The sequence below is a fragment of the Triturus cristatus genome, chromosome 1_2 (assembly GCF_964204655.1).
Source record: "Triturus cristatus chromosome 1_2, aTriCri1.1, whole genome shotgun sequence".
In the NCBI taxonomy this organism is placed as follows: Eukaryota; Metazoa; Chordata; class Amphibia; order Caudata; family Salamandridae; genus Triturus; species Triturus cristatus.
Genome location: NC_140580.1, coordinates 1,176,267,343 through 1,176,285,136, shown reverse-complemented (window position 1 = coordinate 1,176,285,136; position 17,794 = coordinate 1,176,267,343). Strand labels below are relative to the sequence as shown.

General features: G+C 49.0%; 1 protein-coding gene across 1 annotated transcript in view; it reads left to right on the top strand.

Annotated features, from left to right (window-relative positions):
• Positions 1 to 15,036, top strand: part of LRRC8A (leucine rich repeat containing 8 VRAC subunit A) — a 93,895-nt gene extending 78,859 nt beyond the window's left edge. The window contains exon 4 of the mRNA XM_085614044.1: positions 13,560 to 15,036. Coding sequence (XP_085470170.1) covers positions 13,560 to 13,835 — 276 coding nt within the window. The 3' untranslated portion in view covers positions 13,836 to 15,036. The remainder of the gene's footprint in view (positions 1 to 13,559) is intronic.
• Positions 15,037 to 17,794: the final 2,758 nt, after the last annotated feature.

The window sequence follows — 17,794 nt, the reverse complement described above, 5'->3', positions numbered from 1 at the left end:
CCTCCGACCTGCGTCAGTGCCTGTGCAAGTCATTCTCTGCCTCAGCGGCAGACGTCCCTCAGTCCGCCCAGAGGTTTCGGGCGGCACTGGGGGTCTGGATTCAACCGGATGGGGGTTCACAGGACAGGGGCCCCGCGTCTCACGTCCTAACGCAGTGGCATCTACCCACGCCCCCATGAAGCTGGCTGTTTTTATATAGCATTTGGATAATTATTGGAGGTTTAGCTGAGACATCCATCCGTCTGGTACCAATGTAACTCTGTAATGTTATTCCTCATAGTTTTAAAGCCCTGTAATCCCCCAGGCGTGACATAGTGCACTCTTCTTGAGGCTGTGAAAGGCGGGGCGGTTACTGTGTATTCGGGTTGTGTGCAGCACTGAGGAGAAGGCTGTAAACAGCAAAGTGGTACATCCTAGGCTCCAACATCCTAAGAAAATCAATGTAAGTACCAGGTGGGGTTCTTGGACTTGCCTGCCTCCAGCGATGACTCTGGGCACTTCTAAATCGGTGTGGACCACCTTATTGCTGGGCAGTGGCTCAGAAGGTAAAATGCCTTCTCTGCTGAGGCGTAAAGAGTTCCTCGCAGCTGCTGTCTGAACAAATGATCGTTTACCTCAGCAGTGAAGACTTGTGAATGATTCAAAAAGTACGAAGGAAGCTGTTAGCCAGCTGCAGTGTAGAGCGCTTGTGTGTTATTTTATTATTATTGTTAATCATAAGATGAGTCTCAAATTAAAATAAGCAGCAGATTCAGTGGTCTAGCGTGCCACTGGAGCGCGGAGCTCTTTGGTCGCGGAAGTAAACTTCTAGTGGGGGTAAAATGTGTGTTTTAAATGTGCAAACACTCCCTATTGGTTCCGTCACACGAAGTGCGTGCATTTGTTAGACCAATGGAAAGTATTTCACTTGGAATAGAACCCAAGACGTTTAGGAGCCAAGGAACAACCGATATGTGCTTTACATTGAGGGCAAACCTTCTACTGTGAACATATTTAAAGGTCATTCACATCCCTAGGTTTCACTTCCATCGAACTGTGAGCCCCACCTCCCCCCTGACTGCTGCTCTAGATGGTGCCTATGTTACTGGAGCTCTGATGTCATCAGCCTGCCACAGACTAAGCCCCTTTCCCCTCCTTCCCTGTATCAGCATGGTGTGGACTGAGCAACCCCCCTTTGAATCCCTGTGCCATAGGTTAAGCCCCCACACCTCTCCAAATCCCAGTATAGTCTTCCATAGGGTCAGCCCACTTCAATCTGGCTTGTGCTGAGCTAGATTCTGCATCTGTCAGTGCCCCCAAACCCACCAACAGTCTGACCTACTCAGAGGCCCCCTGCAGCAGTCTACCATCTCATCAAACCCCTCGCGTCAGTCTGCCATTGCATCAAACCCCTCGCGTCAGTCTGCCATTGTATCAAACCCCTCGCGTCAGTCTGCCATTAACTGCCAATACCCTCTTTCCTCTCCAGTCTACAAGAGGCAGAGGGTCCCTGCAGCAGTCTACCATCTCATCAAACCCCTCACATCAGTCTGCCATCTCATCAAACCCCTCGCATCAGTCTGCCATCTCATCAAACCCCTCGCGTCAGTCTGCCATCTCATCAATCCCTTGCGTCAGTCTGCCATTGCATCAAACCCCTCGCGTCAGTCTGCCATTGCATCAAACCCCTCGCGTCAGTCTGCCATTAACTGCCAATACCCTCTTTCCTCTCCAGTCTACAAGAGTCAGAGGGTCCCTGCAGCAGTCTACCATCTCATCAAACCCCTCGCATCAGTCTGCCATCTCATCAAACCCCTCGCATCAGTCTGCCATCTCATCAAACCCCTCGCGTCAGTCTACCATCTCATCAAACCCCTCGCGTCAGTCTGCCATTGCATCAAACCCCTCGTGTCAGTCTGCCATTGCATCAAACCCCTCGCGTCAGTCTGCCATTAACTGCCAATACCCTCTTTCCTCTCCAGTCTACAAGAGGCAGAGGGCCCCTGCAGCAGTCTACAATGGGATGACACCACTTGCGTCAGTCTACCATTAGCTGCTTCTCTATCCCACCTTCTTCCCCAGGCATCAGCCTCCCAGGAGCTGAGATCCACAGCATTGCTCTGTCGTGGGTTGTGCTTTCCATATCCTCTTCGCATCTCTGAGCCATGGATCGAACCTCAGCAACCCTCTCTGCATCAGTCAACTGTTAACTGAGACCCCTGCATCACTCTGCCGTGGGCTAAAGCCCTCTCTTGCAGATCAGTCTGCCATGAACTGATCCATATTACGAGAGCAGTTCTGCCGCAGATGAGACTTCGTACGCGTGGTGACTGAAGTTCTATTTACGACATAGATACTGGGAAATTTGATCGTAGAGAGTGGCCCGATACCTACCTTACACATGAGACTCTCTCCTGGGAACACGAACGGCATGTCATGATTGTACCGTAAAAAACTATTCCTCCTGGGAGCAGTGTGTTAGTTTCCTATTGGTTATTTACAGGTCACTAAGCAAGCTGGAATAAGTAAAGGTTTCCTTTTACCCCAGTCCTGATGAGGCCCTAACTGATCGGGCTGAATCGTGTCAACACCACATTCTGGAGAAGCCCCCCAAAATTAGAATTAAGTGCAGAAAGGAATTGTTCAGCACAGCCTAATGATTGAAGAGGGTTTATGAATATTCTCTCTGGTTGTGCTTATATAGATGGACTATCTTCGTTAATACGGATTGCAGAAGATCATTATTGTGCTCCCAAAAATCTTGTTTTGCATCCATAATAGTAGTTAGGGTAATTAGGAATTGTATATATTTGTGTACAGATAGGTTGTGATTGTTTATGTATATTGAATTTGGTGTATATACATGTTGTATGTTGACCTTTTATATGTTGTTTATTGATCCTTCTCAAAAAAACATATACATATAAATATAAACACAACTGTGGACCATATGCTGGTGGTGGTTTTTGAATATATAAAGAAATCTTTTGGATGTATATTCCAGGTGAAGGATTAATTTAAGTTTCCTTCCAGTACAAAAGATTCCCAGATCCATTCCGCCGCATCACTTTTTCTTTTTCAGTGTTTCTTCGCCCAGATACGGGTGGAGTATTAGGGCGAATCCCCTTTTTCGAATAATGAACCGAGACCCCTGCGTCACACTGCCGTGGGCTTAACCCTTCTCTTGCAGATCCATATACCATAAACCAAGTACCCTGCACCAGTCGACCATGAACTGAGACCCCTGCGTCACTGTGCCATGGGCTTAACCTCTCTCTTGCAGGTCAATCTGCCGTGAACTGAGACCCATGCACCATTCTGTCACAAACTGCCACCCTTGCATCTGTCTTCCATGGGCTTAACCCCACTCTTACAGATCCATATACCGGGCAAGGGAGTGTGCGATCCTTGCTTTGGACTGTGTCCTCTGCCATAGGCAGTGCTATCTCCCACATGCCACATCTGCTGTGGGTCGCACTGCCCCATCCCTTAGTCCGTTATGGACTGTGTCCTCTGCCATGAGCTGTGCTATCTCTCACATGCTGCAGTCTGCTATGGGGCACACCCTCCCCCCATCCTTTGGTCTGCTATGGACTGTGTCCTATGCCATGAGCTGTGCTATCTCACACATGCCTCAGTCTGCTCGGGACTGTACCGCCCCATCCCTCGATCTGCTATGGACAGTGTCCTCTGCCATGGGCTGTGCTATCTCCCACTTGCCACAGTCTGCCATGGCTTGCACCGCCTCATGCTTCAGTCTGCCGTGGGTCGCACCACCCCATCCCTCGATCTGCTATGGACAGTGTCCTCGGCCATGAGCTGCACTGCCCCATATGGCCTGTCTTCTGCCATGGACTGTACTGCCCCATGCTTCAGTCTGCTATGGACTGTGTTCTCTGCCTCGTGCAGTTCTATCTCCCACATGCCACAGTCTGCCATAGGCCGCACTGCCCCATCCCTTGGTCTGCTATGGACAGTGTCCTCTGCCATGAGCTGCACTGCACCATGCCTCAATTCTACTGTGGACTGTCCTCCGCCATAGGCAGTGCTATCTCCCACATGCCTCAGTCTGCCATGGGCTGCACAGCGCCATTCCTCAGTCTGCTATGGACTGTTCTCTGCCATGGGCTGTGCTATCTTCCACATCCCTCAGTCTGCTAGGGACTGCACCACCCCTTTCCTTGGTCTGCTATGGACTGTGTCCTCGGCCATGGGCTGCACTGCCTTTGCCTTAGTCTGCTACGGACTGTCCTCTGCCATGCACTGTGCTATCTCTCACATGCTGCAGTCTGCTATGGGCTCCACTATCCCATGCTTCAGTCTGCTATGGACTGTGTCCTCTGCCATAAGCAGTGCTGTCTCCCACATGCCTCAGTCTGCCATCAGCTGGAGCCCCCCATGCCTCAATCTGCTATGGACAACCCCCTTCGCCATGGTCCGAGCTATCTCCCACATGCTTCAGTCTACAATGGACTGCACGTGCGATGAACGGCACCCTCCGCTATGGGCTGTGCTGTCTCCCACATGTCATGTCTGCCACATGGGCTGCACCACCACATACCTCGGTCCGCTATGGAGGGCGCCCTCGCCATGGGCTGTGCTATCTCCCACATGCCTCAATCTGCCATGGGCTGCACCGTCCTATGCCTAAGTTTGCTATGGGCTGTGTCCTCCACCATGAGCTGTACTATCTCTCACATGCCTCATTCTGCCATAGGCAAAATAGGTAGGGTGGGGAGGTACAATTGGGGGTTGGAGTGTGGTGGTTGCTGACTCATTGTTTGGAATCCTGGGGAGGGGCAGCCGTGACAGGCCATCTGCAGAGTTACATGAAGTGGAATACTTCTATTGACAAAGCTCAACGCCTGTCCTACCAACACCCCCACAAAAAATAGCATGAAGCTGTTTCTTTAGTGTGAGAGCTTTGAGTCATTGGTCTTCGCTGCAGGGCTGGCTTCAGATGTATCAAACCAGGACCCGCTGCTATGGCCTCTTGTCGCTCCAGCCTGGCACCAGAAACTTGTGTAGTGTTTCCATTCCAAGCTGCCACCTATAGGACCCACCTATATGATTCCAGGCCGGCTGGCGCACTGCCAAGTGTAGAGCCATCACTAATGACCCCCAATGACTCCTCTCTGGTGTCTTGACACGTTTTGAATCCAGTGAAACTAGGCCAGGGTTTCGCCACCTTTGGGACCCACGCAAGACTCCAGATTGATATCATGCCACATTTGAGACCCAGCCTGGCAATGTGTGGAGCCCCAGTGACTCCTAGCTGAAGCCCTGCCATGTATAGGACACCATTCCACCAAGGCTGGCACCCGATTATGTATTCTGCTTTTGTTTGAAGTCACTTGCCACAAATAACATACGCCCTGTCACATCTTCTGGGACTTGAGACTGGCACCCTGCCATGTACAGGTCTTCTACGACCCAGGCTGGTGCCCTGCCATGTATGGGTCTTCTGTGACTCCAGACGAGCAGTGTGCCACATAGGGGTCTTCTGTGACTCCAGCCTGGCACCACAGAAGTCTGAACAGGTTTTCTATGACTAGAGACTGGTGTCCTGCCACCTATAGGTCGTCGGTGAGCCCAGGCTGGTGCTATGCCATGTACATGTCTCTGTGACTCCAGTCTTGCACCGTGCCACCTATGGGTCTTCTGAGACTTCAGGCTGGTGCTCTGCCTGGTACATGTCTCCTGTGACTCCAAGCTGCCTCCTTGTCTTCTGTGGCTGCAAGCTGGTGCTCTGCCACTTATGGGTCTCCTGTGACTCCAGGCTGCCTCCTTGTCTTCTGTGGCTGCAAGCTGGTGCTCTGCCACTTATGGGTCTCCTGTGACTCCAGGCTGCCTCCTTGCCACCTGTGGGTCTCCTGTGACTCCAGGTTGCCTCCTTGGCCACCTATGGGTCTCCTGTGACTCCAGGTTGTCTCCTTGGCCACCTATGGGTCTACTGTGACTCCAGGTTGTCTCCTTGCCACCTGTGTGTCTTCTGTGACTCCAGGCTGCCCCTTGCCATCTGTGGGTCTCCCTCCTTGCCGCCTGTGGGTCTCCCTCCTTGCCGCCTGTGGGTCTCCTTTGCCTCCTTGCCACCACCTGTGGGTCTCCTATGACTCGAGGTCCGCCTATGGGTCTCCTGTGACTCCAGGTTGTCTCCTTGTCCGCCTGTGGGTCTCCTGTGACTCCAGGTTGTCTCCTTGTCCGCCTGTGGGTCTCCTGTGACTCCAGGTTGTTTCCTTGTCCGCCTATGGGTCTCCTATGACTCCAGGTTGCCTCCTTGCCACCTGTGGGTCTCCTGTGACTCCAGGTTGTCTCCTTGTCCACCTATGGGTCTCCTGTGACTCCAGGTTGTCTCCCTGTCCGCCTGTGGGTCTCCTGTGACTCCAGGTTGTTTCCTTGTCCGCCTATGGGTCTCCTGTGACTCCAGGTTGCCTCCTTGCCACCTGTGGGTCTCCTGTGACTCCAGGTTGTCTCCTTGTCCGCCTATGGCTCTCCTGTGACTCCAGGTTGTTTCCTTGTCCACCTGTGGGTCTCCTGTGACTCCAGGTTGCCTCCTTGCCACCCGTGGGTCTCCTGTGACTCCAGGTTGTCTCCTTGTCCGCCTATGGGTCTCCTGTGACTCCAGGTTGTTTCCTTGTCCACCTGTGGGTCTCCTGTGACTCCAGGTTGTCTCATCTTCCACTTATGGGTCTCCTGTGACTCCAGGTTGCCTCCTTGCCACCTGTGCGTCTCCTGTGACTCCAGGTTGCCTCCTTGCCACCTATGGATCTCCTGTGACTCCAGGTTGCCTCCTTGCCACCTGTGGGTATCCCGTGACTCCAGGTTGTCTCATTTTCCACCTATGGGTCTCCTGTGACTCCAGGTTGCCTCCATGCCACCGATGGGTGTCCGGTGACTCCAGGTTGTCTCATTTTCCACCTGTGGGTCTCCTGTGACTTCAGGTTGTTTCATTTTCCACCTATGGGCCTCCTATGACTCCAGGTTGCCTCCATGCCACTGATGGGTGTCCTGTGACTCCAGGTTGCCTCCTTGCCACCTATGGGTCTCCTGTGACTCCAGGTTGCCACCTGTGGGTCTCCTGTGACTCCAGGTTGTCTCCTTGTCCGCCTATGTGTCTCCTGTGACTCCAGGTTTTTTCCTTGTCCACCTGTGGGTCTCCTGTGACTCCAGGTTGTTTCATTTTCTACATATGGGTCTCCTTTGACTTCCAGGTTGCCTCCATGCCATCGATGGTTGTCTCATTTTCCACCTATGGGTCTCCTGTGGCTCAGGGTTGCCTCCTTGCCACCTATGGGTCTCCTATGACTCCAGGTTGCCTCCTTGCCACCTGTGGGTCTCCTGTGACTCCAGGCTGCCTCCTTGCCACTTGTGGGTCTCCTGTGACTCCAGGTTGCCCCCTTGCCCCATCAGTGGGTTTCCCCTCCTTGCCACCTGTGGGTCTCCTGTGACTCCAGGTTGCCTCCTTGCCACCTGTGTCTCTCCTGTGAATTAGCCTCCGCCATCAGCACCAATGCCGCTGTCTATGCTAAATTTATACTTAACAAGGGGAAACCCGTAAGGTAGGAAGGACCTAGGGTACTTACTAATTTGAAAAACAATAGGTCCTTCAAAAACAATTAAACAAAAGAGAAATATAGACCAGAATCGGCTCTATATTATTATACAATGCCCAGCCGGACATTGAAGTTTAATGATCCAAAGAAAGAATAGTATAAGCATACGTGTGAATATCGAGTGGAGCACAGTCCTGCGTCCTTCAACACTTAACACAATTACATACAGTGACACAAAAAAACGACATTTATCAGGCTGAAAAGAGAAGCTTATTGCCGATAGCAATTACAAAGGCAAGCTTTCAGGGCGGTACAATGACATGCACAATTTTTAACATATGTGTTTAACATGCATGTTTGTACATAGGGTCGACGACGTTTCGATCTATCTAAGCAATACATAGATCATCATCAGGACTAGAGATAACCAAGCCTGAGAATACAATTCCTGTAAAAAGATGAAGAAAGAAAAGAGAAGGAAACATACATTAAAAACATCCTATAGATAATGAATTTACTCAATAATGACAGTGGTCATGCACAACATAACCTGAACGAATCATGATCCAGAGTGAGCTATTGTGATGGCGAAGGAATTTGTTCTACATTAAAATAAGGAGAAGGTGATTAAGGTAGAATTTCAATAGTGAAAAAACCTGAATGAGCAAGGTGACATGGCGTGAGAACAAATAGCGACTGGAAGGAGAATGTGCGGTGTGCGATAACCGGCGAGACAGTTAGCAGGAAAAATAGCCGTATTTGTGAATTGAGCCACAGTAGCACTAGGTGCGCGTCATTATAACCAGGGAGATGTGAACTGGTGACATAATTAGCGATGGCGATTGGCGGGATTAGCGTGAACCCGATATGGGACGTACGGTAACCCGGTGGGGATCGAGGCAAATGAGCAGGAGGCAAAGAACTAACCTCGGTAGTAGGCGCACAGAATCGTCGCTAACAATTGAGAGGGACCCAGATGGGGTTGTGGTAAGGAGGGCAACCAGCCAGGGACCGGATAATCATTGGCGGGCAACCGCTGGAACTACGGGGAAAAACCAGGTGTAAGGGAATTGAAACAAGGATGAGGGGAACCAGTTTGGGAAGAGACTCACCACTTGTTCGTAACGGCGTGCAGGAAGGGGGTTGAACGGAGCTGCAAGGATAATTGGCTTCCGTGTAGGGCGGTATAGATATCCAAGATACGCCTATGAGAGAACGAAGAGGGGGAGTCAGGGAGGGAGGGGGGCCGATGAACGGGAATCGGGAGACGGGACAGGTTCTTACCAGAAATATAGTGGCTGCACGATCGCAGGGTGAAAACGGAGAAGGGACTCAGTTACTTAAACCAACAAGGGAGAGACACGTGACCGGCAGCGACCGTGTCATGTGACAGAACGTGCAATGTGTGTAAATATAGGCAGGCGTGACGGAATACTGTCGGCCATGTTGGGTCAGTGTAGTTACGGTCTTAATAGAAATGAGGACTGGCTTGCCCTTATTTAAAGAATCAATGTCGTTTATTCTAAATTTCCGATAATTGCCTAATTTCTCGTTCTGTCTTAAAAGAATTAATTCTTTATTATCCTGTCAACCTATTTGACCTGTTGCTGATTATTGTTTTTCTTGTTGGCTCTTATCCTTTCTCTATCATTCCTTGTTAACTACACTGACCCAACATGGCCGACAGTATTCCGTCACGCCTGCCTATATTTACACACATTGCACGTTCTGTCACATGACACGGTCGCTGCCGGTCACGTGTCTCTCCCTTGTTGGTTCAAGTAACTGAGTCCCTTCTCTGTTTTCACCCTGCGATCGTGCAGCCACTATATTTCTGGTAAGAACCTGTCCCGTCTCCCGATTCCCGTTCATCGGCCCCCCTCCCTCCCTGACTCCCCCTCTTCGTTCTCTCATAGGCGTATCTTGGATATCTATACCGCCCTACACGGAAGCCAATTATCCTTGCAGCTCCGTTCAACCCCCTTCCTTCACGCCGTTACGAACAAGTGGTGAGTCTCTTCCCAAACTGGTTCCCCTCATCCTTGTTTCAATTCCCTTTCCCTAACACCTGGTTTTTCCCCGTAGTTCCAGCGGTTGCCCGCCAATGATTATCCGGTCCCTGGCTGGTTGCCCTCCTTACCACAACCCCATCTGGGTCCCTCTCAATTGTTAGCGACGATTCTGTGCGCCTACTACCGAGGTTAGTTCTTTGCCTCCTGCTCATTTGCCTTGACCCCCACCGGGTTACCGTACGTCCCATATCGGGTTCACGCTAATCCCGCCAATCGCCATCGCTAATTATGTCACCAGTTCACATCTCCCTGGTTATAATGACGCGCACCTAGTGCTACTGTGGCTCAATTCACAAATACGGCTATTTTTCCTGCTAACTGTTCTCGCCGGTTATCGCACACCGCACATTCTCCTTCCAGTCGCTATTTGTTCTCACGCCATGTCACCTTGCTCATTCAGGTTTTTTCACTATTGAAATTCTACCTTAATCACCTTCTCCTTATTTTAATGTAGAACAAATTCCTTCGCCATCACAATAGCTCACTCTGGATCATGATTCGTTCAGGTTATGTTGTGCATGACCACTGTCATTATTGAGTAAATTCATTATCTATAGGATGTTTTTAATGTATGTTTCCTTCTCTTTTCTTTCTTCATCTTTTTACAGGAATTGTATTCTCAGGCTTGGTTATCTCTAGTCCTGATGATGATCTATGTATTGCTTAGATAGATCGAAACGTCGTCGACCCTATGTACAAACATGCATGTTAAACACATATGTTAAAAATTGTGCATGTCATTGTACCGCCCTGAAAGCTTGCCTTTGTAATTGCTATCGGCAATAAGCTTCTCTTTTCAGCCTGATAAATGTCGTTTTTTTGTGTCACTGTATGTAATTGTGTTAAGTGTTGAAGGACGCAGGACTGTGCTCCACTCGATATTCACACGTATGCTTATATTATTCTTTCTTTGGATCATTAAACTTCAATGTCCGGCTGGGCATTGTATAATAAAATAGAGCCGATTCTGGTCTATATTTCTCTGCTGTCTATGCTAAAGCCAGCGCCTTGAGACCCTCACAGGTGAGTAGCGCGCTTACAATTCCCTGATTGATTGAAGCCACACTTGGCGCTGAAGCCTGCTGCCCTTAACACCGAGGCGTGCCCTCATCCTCGAGAGGCTTCAGCAGGAGCTGGACAAGAGACAGAGGAGGCCTGTTATCCATCCACGCACAGGCAAAATTTCGCGCCTGACAAGGTTCTGCCCAAGAAGTGCAAACTTTCCTCTGGGAAGTCAAGCCATCTGATACTTCTGTGCCCTTCTAAAACCCCAAGAGACCTAAAGACAAACCTTCAGTTCCTCCTACTTCTCCTCCACCTCCTACTCCTCCACCTCCTCACCCCCCTCCTATGCCTTCTCTTCAGGGATCCCTGCAGTATTTCTCTGACACCGGCTGCCGAAGCGAAACCCTTAATCTCCAGCTGAGAACATTGCCTCAGTTTGCCTGGTGCTTCAAGGGATCACTGAGAGGATTACGATGTGGAGCCCCCGACAGATCCTGACTTAGACCACATCCCTGTCAGGATGCCCCACCTAGTACCCTACTGCATACCACAGTGTTATCCAGTGCGCGGCCACGTGCCATAATGTGGACATGTACACCACCCCTGTGGGTGGTGACTTAAAACTCAAGAAACTTGCCCTGCATTAAGCTGAATGTAGCTGGAGACGGAAATACTCTTCAGACAAAAAAGAGGCATTTGTGGTAGAGTTAAAGGAATACAAAAATACTATTCTGCAAACGAAGGCTGCTTATTTCTCCAATACAATTTTAAACTCTGCTAATAAATCCAACTATATTTTTGCTATTGTGGATGAACTGCCCAATCCTGATAGGGTGACAGCGAAGCCTGCTCCCACTTAGGTCCTATGTGATTCCCTCAATACCTGTTTTATAGATAACATCGCCAGAATCAAAGCTAGTATTCCTACAAACACTTATCTAGCGGTTCTACCAGGTATTTGTAGGAACCCCCCTACTACTAGACCAGCTCCCACCTATCTCCAGGGAAGTTTTTTTTTTTTAGCCTTCGGAGGAAGGTTGGCTCTGTCTCCCCTACGGATTGTTGCTTCTGCACATATTACAGGAAGCCTTCCTTACTTGCCCGGACCCGCCTCTTGTGCTCCTTAATAACTCCCTCAAGCAGGGTATTGTCTGAAACGTATTTAAAGAGGCAGAAATTGTTCCAATGTTAAAGAAACCTGGTGCAGACCCTTTAGCCCTCACAAATTAACGTCCTATCTCTTTGCTTCCCTATCTGGCTACGGTTCTGGAAGCTCATGTGGCTAGTAGCCTCAGTTCCTTTATTGAAAGCTCTCACTTTCTTGACCCCCACTAGGCCGGCTTACGACCAGCTCACTCCAGTGAGACCGTTATTCTCACGGTCATGGATGAACTTAGGAAGGGAGCAGACATGGCACTTTTCAGGCCCTGGTTCTTCTCGATCTCTCGGAAGCCTTTGACACGGTCGACCATGATCTTTTGGCCGATCGTGTCAGCAGTGCCGAGATCCTGGGCCCGGCTCTCGTGTGGATCTTATCTTTTCTCAGTGATCGCTCTCAGGCTGTCCGTCTCGCTCTCATTTCCTCCCCCAAAATGAAACTGGCTTGTGGAGTGCCGCAGGGTTCTTCTCTTTTGCTGCTCCTTTTTAATCTGTACCTACTGCCCCTGATCCGCTCCCTTGGAGAAAGGAAGGTCGGCACCTTTAACTATGCCGACGACCTCCAATTGATATTTGACATCAATCAATCGACCTCTTCTATTCTTAATTTCCAATCCACCATGTGATTTATTAGTAAGTGGATGAATAGTAACCATCTGAAGCTGAATCCTGATATAACGGAGCTGATCCTTATCGGTGGGCCAGCTAACCCCTGGAACTCCAACTTCTGGCCACCCGAACTGGGAAACCCCCCACTAGCAATGATCGGTCGCTGAAGGCCCAGATTGGGACAGCGGTCTCTTCCTGCTTCTTCCAGTTGCGAAGGATCAGGAATTGAGGCAATCTCTAATTATTCAGGCTTGTACCCCTACTGTCCTGATGATGAGCCTACTATTTTTTAAATAGGATCGAAATGTCGTCGACTAATGTAAACAGTTTGCACATTAGAATCTGATCAAAAAAAGTGTATTTACTGTTTCCTCAAACTTGTTAGAAATTGTGTTCAATATTCCCCAAGCTGCCCTTTCTTGCCTGATATGTTCCTGTCCTAAAGTGTACTTGTCATGTGTTTATGTAGGATGCAGGATTGTGTCCCACTGTATTGATGTGTTTATACTTTTGGTTTTGAAATTTTTGAATGATTAAATTGACTGTCCGGCTGGACACTGTTAATATAGCACTGATTGGCGTCTATATGGGAGGCAAGTACTTCAGCGCCCACATAAGGGTATTAAGCGGTATACATATGCTGCCATACAATGTAAATGACACGATTGATTGCGCCATTTTTATTTCTTTTGGCAATACTGCAGAGCATAGCCAATAGGCACTGACAAAACCGTTACGTTCCAAGGGCTTTTTTTCTTTCTCTTTTTCTCCTGTTTGCCTTTTCTGATTGTTTCTTAGTCTGTCAATTTCCCTCATTTCTTTCTTCGTCTCCTTTATTGTACATGGTTTATTGGCAGGCCTTGATTGATATTCTCCTACTGATTCATGAGCATTTTGTCAGCAACAAGTGTCAGTCCTCATAGTATGTTCATGTACATCTATTGCCTCCTGCATCAAGTGGGTCAGTAGAACGTCTAGTATCCATTTACTTTGCATCTAGCAGAAAACGTAGTAGCACACTGTCCCAAGCGTGCACTCCAGTGTCTGGGCAGGTGAGCGACACCTTTTGTGTTTGCCGATGCTCGTTTTAAGTTTCTCGTAATCTTTTCTCACAGTCGGTGTCTGTACGTTGTTTCTCACCCTCTTTCCAGTGCTGATCACTTTGTTTTTCCACCTGTTCCAGATTGAGGCCCTTCCTCCGGAGCTCTTCCAGTGCAAGAAGCTGCGCACTCTGAACCTTGGCAACAACGTCCTGCAGTCGCTGCCTTCGCGGGTGGGTGAGCTGACCAGCCTGACGCAGATGGAGCTGCGTGGAAACCGCCTGGAGGTCCTGCCGGTGGAGCTGGGCGAGTGCCCCCTGCTGAAGCGGAGTGGGCTGGTGGTGGAGGAAGACCTCTTCAATACCCTGCCCTTGGAGGTGAAAGAGAAGCTGTGGAGGGCGGACAAGGAGCAGCTCTGAGCCAACCCTACTGGAACCAGGCATGAGGAGACTGTGGAGAGGAGGATCTGGGGGTGACATGGTACCAGCTACTAGGGATGGAGAGAAGCCTCTTGAAAGTACCCTGCTCTGCAGAGCACAAGTCGTCTCCAGTGGGCCAATGCATTGCAGAGCCAGGCCAAACTCTTGCATGCACCCACCTGATGGCTAGTCGAGTCCTTGCTGTCCTGCATGCGCTGACGCCCTGAAAGCGTGGTGACCACACCAGAGCCAACGTCACCTCTGAGGGCTGCTGTCATCTTATCATTGGACATTATGCACCCTCTGACCCTGTTGATGCTTGCGCCAAGTTCCTGGGAAAGGCGTGGGTCCTTGGCCATAGAGTGTGTTGAAGGTTTGGGCTGTCGGAGATTATAGGGGTGCATTGGTAATGACCGTGCTCTGCAGCACCAACAAGCCACTGCCTGTCTAGGAGTTTCTAGACCTTTGAGAATGGCTCCAAGTTGTGGTCATAAGTCTAGATCGGATGCACTGATTGGATTTTGGCATCATCTGTTGTGGCAGAATGTGAGTGTGCAACATCTACTGTGGAAAAATGTGGCCATGGACTAGAGTCTGAAGCTGGAGAGTGCATGGGGATGTGCCACCTGAGTGTGCAGTGTGTGAGGGCACCTACCATGAATGAGTGTGCCACCCTGGCCGTGCACAAGTGTGCCTGCCATCGGAGAGAGTGCAGTGCATCAGCCAACACACACTGACACCTTTCAGACTGTTACAGATACCACTGCTGGTGTCAGGGGTAGAGCTAGGGGCAGGGACGTTAAGGGAATCTGTCTCTATCCACGCTTGGTGCAGGGCGAAGTGCCAGTCAACACAGTTGATGTGATGGTGTCAGATATCTTGTATTCATGATTTTCTTCTTGCTGTGCCAATGGAGGAGCATACATTTACTAACCAGGGTAAAGCCAATTCTGCCCATGAGGGCCTCACCCATTGTGACGGAATGGGCAGCGGGGGGAACATAGAGGTGGGTTGGGTGCACAACGCGGGGGGTGGGACTGTGACCCGCAGGTTGCCACTGCTCATTCTTTGAGTTAAGGATGGAGATGGTGACCAATGGATGTGGGATAGAATGTCCTGAACTGTTTTCATGACAATGTTCCACTTAATATTACACACAGCCCCCTCCCACCCCTGAGCCTAGATGCTTCGCACCTCCCCAGTCTTACCCATCCCTAACCCCAGTCATGCCTTTCTCTTGACTGAAAAGTTTACAGTTGTTTTTATTATGTATTTTAACAGATCAAGGATAATGTTGATTCTTCTAAAAGGAGACATTTTAATTTTATTATGTTTTTAAGATTCTTGGCTGGAGCTGGGCTTGCCAGACCAATAGTAAAATCCACAGTAATTTCTCCCGCCGTTCCTTATGTCTCATATATATATATATATATATATATATATATATATTCATATTCATGGCGGATATCTGTAACTAACTTTCTTATTCACTGGGTTGATGTGCCCACACCTGTCCTGGCCCCAGTCTCTCCACACTCCCAAAAATGCTTTGTATTTCATTTTGGCATTTTCCTTTTTAGTTTCTGAGAGCCAGGACTTTAACATATGTAACATTATTAGGATTTGGCAAATGATTAAAGTTCAAGGGCTTAAACTTGACAAAGGAGGAAGTGGAAGCCTGGAGCTTCCCAACGCTGGTCGTTGGGCATTTAGAATGGGTGCTGAATAGTCCGGCAATTGGTAGAAGGCAGAAGATACCGTCTCTTGCCGGAGTGCTCCCTGCAGTCTGTCCTTTCGTCATAGTAAGGCATAGGCTAGCAGTGTTGTCACTGACTGGGATTTAGAGATGTGCCTTCCAACCTGACCAAACTGTGTGACCCTGGTAACGCTGCAGGAGTGCTTTTTATAAACTGGACTTTGAATATATCAACCTGCTAGTCTCCCTACCCTCCCAAGAGATGGTAGCAGGAAACGTTTAAGGGGGGGGCTGCCAGGCTGCTTGGAGTACATCTCTTCAGGTCTGGGTGTTCTTTTCTCTTTAATAAATTGTGTTTGCGACATTGTGCCTATGTTGCGAGTGCGCAGCCCCCTGGGCCTGTGCTGCTGTATCTGTCTGCAGCTTTGCTTCCATTTTCTTCTCAGTATTTACCAAATGCCACCACTGTGCATAGATAGCGGGCCTCTGGCATTGTGCATCCTCCTGATTGCTCTGGTACTTGTGCCTCTGGGTTAACCTGCCAATGACTGATGTCAACTACTCTGTGAGGCCGCTCCTCTCAGCAGCACCTGGGGAGCTGGGCCCTAAAAAGAAAAGCCTTTCAGTGTTTCCATGTTTCTTGAGTTATGGGAGCGAATGAGACATTTCTGGACTCCTGTGAACTGACAAAACACTCTCAAATGACAAAATATAGAATCTGAAAAAATGCCTGTTTGATGTTTCTCTGTCGGCCAGATGTAAGAATGAAGCTCTTTGAGTCCTTCTGTGTTTAAGGGGTGTACTTAATCACTGCATACAGTCTGCAACCGACTTAAAAGAAACCATGACAGCATTGTTGATCTGGAATAGGTTAACTTGCTGAGCATAAAACTACCTTCTAGTAATACTTGTAGGCAAATAAAAAGGGTGGAGCGAACTTAAAGCATAATGTTGGGAGCTCGTGCTTCTGTAGATCACATGCTCTGCGCGCTTCTGCTATCTACCATTGGGTGCATGCGTAGCAAGAAGATTTTCTTTGAAGTAGAAGTTTCAGTTTTGAGGGGGCTCCAAATTCCTCCCCTCAAACCCAAGCTGCCCCATGATAACAGACTCAAGGTTGTTAATTTCTGCAGTGGGCTTGTATGTGCATCCGTTGAGTTCTGGGACCGCCATACAACGGAAACACATATTTGACATTGAAATACAAGTATTACTCTCAGTGATTCCTGAAGGCATTGAACGACTGTCAAATGCCTTGAAGCAGACATTGAACCTCAAACCTTGGGACATGTTGTATTAGAATGACTTGTGAGAGGTAAATGGAGAACACTGCCTTTACCTTTGTGCCAAAATGCAATAGTAAGTTACCAACGTGGGGTACGTAACCTTTGTGTAAGAAGGCATCATTAGGGATTTGAACGTTCTGCCTTTTAGACCTGTCACCAAAGATATAAGTGGTAGGTGCATTATAGAATGCAGCACCAAGGAGCTGCCAAAAAATCTACTGCGCCTGGGTTTGAAGATATCGATTAAACTCAACTTGGTGGGGTTGGGAGGCGGCAGAGCAACAGTATTCTGTGGGGCCAAAGCAGATGCTTAACTATCGTGGATGACTGACATAGGGGAGCAATAGTCTGCATAAGCCCCAAGCACGGCAGACTATGCATTGGCTGCAACACACATCACTCTTTGACGATCTTCCATCCGGGATTCGACTTTGAAAGGGACCTCTGCTCCACTACAAGGAAAACCCTTGAGATAACCATGCCTTAAGCCTGGAGGGTCACAAAAAATAAAACCGATTCCGTCTGTGCTACTCACTGTGCCTGAATCTTCTCTGTTTCTACAACAAGCTACACCCAGGGAAAACCTAAGTTCGACCGCAAGATTCTACTTTTCACTCCTCGGAACGAAGTGTGACACTGAAGTAAAGGTCAATACCACAGATGCCTTAAGACACAACTCACGAGTAATAGCAAGTAGCCAAGCAGAGAAAGACCTAGATGGATCCTGTCACAGGCCATATTTCCACCAATTATGCAAAGTGACAGAAATCTGACAAGCACTAGGCACTAATTAGTGGGGTGCTAGGCATCTCAAAAAATGTAAAGGACTGTCCTCACACACCACCAGGTGTCATGCTTCATCATTGGCAGTCCTCGCTCTCTAGAAACTGTGTTTGGTAGAGAGCAGTCCTACACCTGGAGACAGGGAGGTACTTCTAAAATCTAAGTGGGTGCCAGTGAGAAAGTGATTGCTTAAA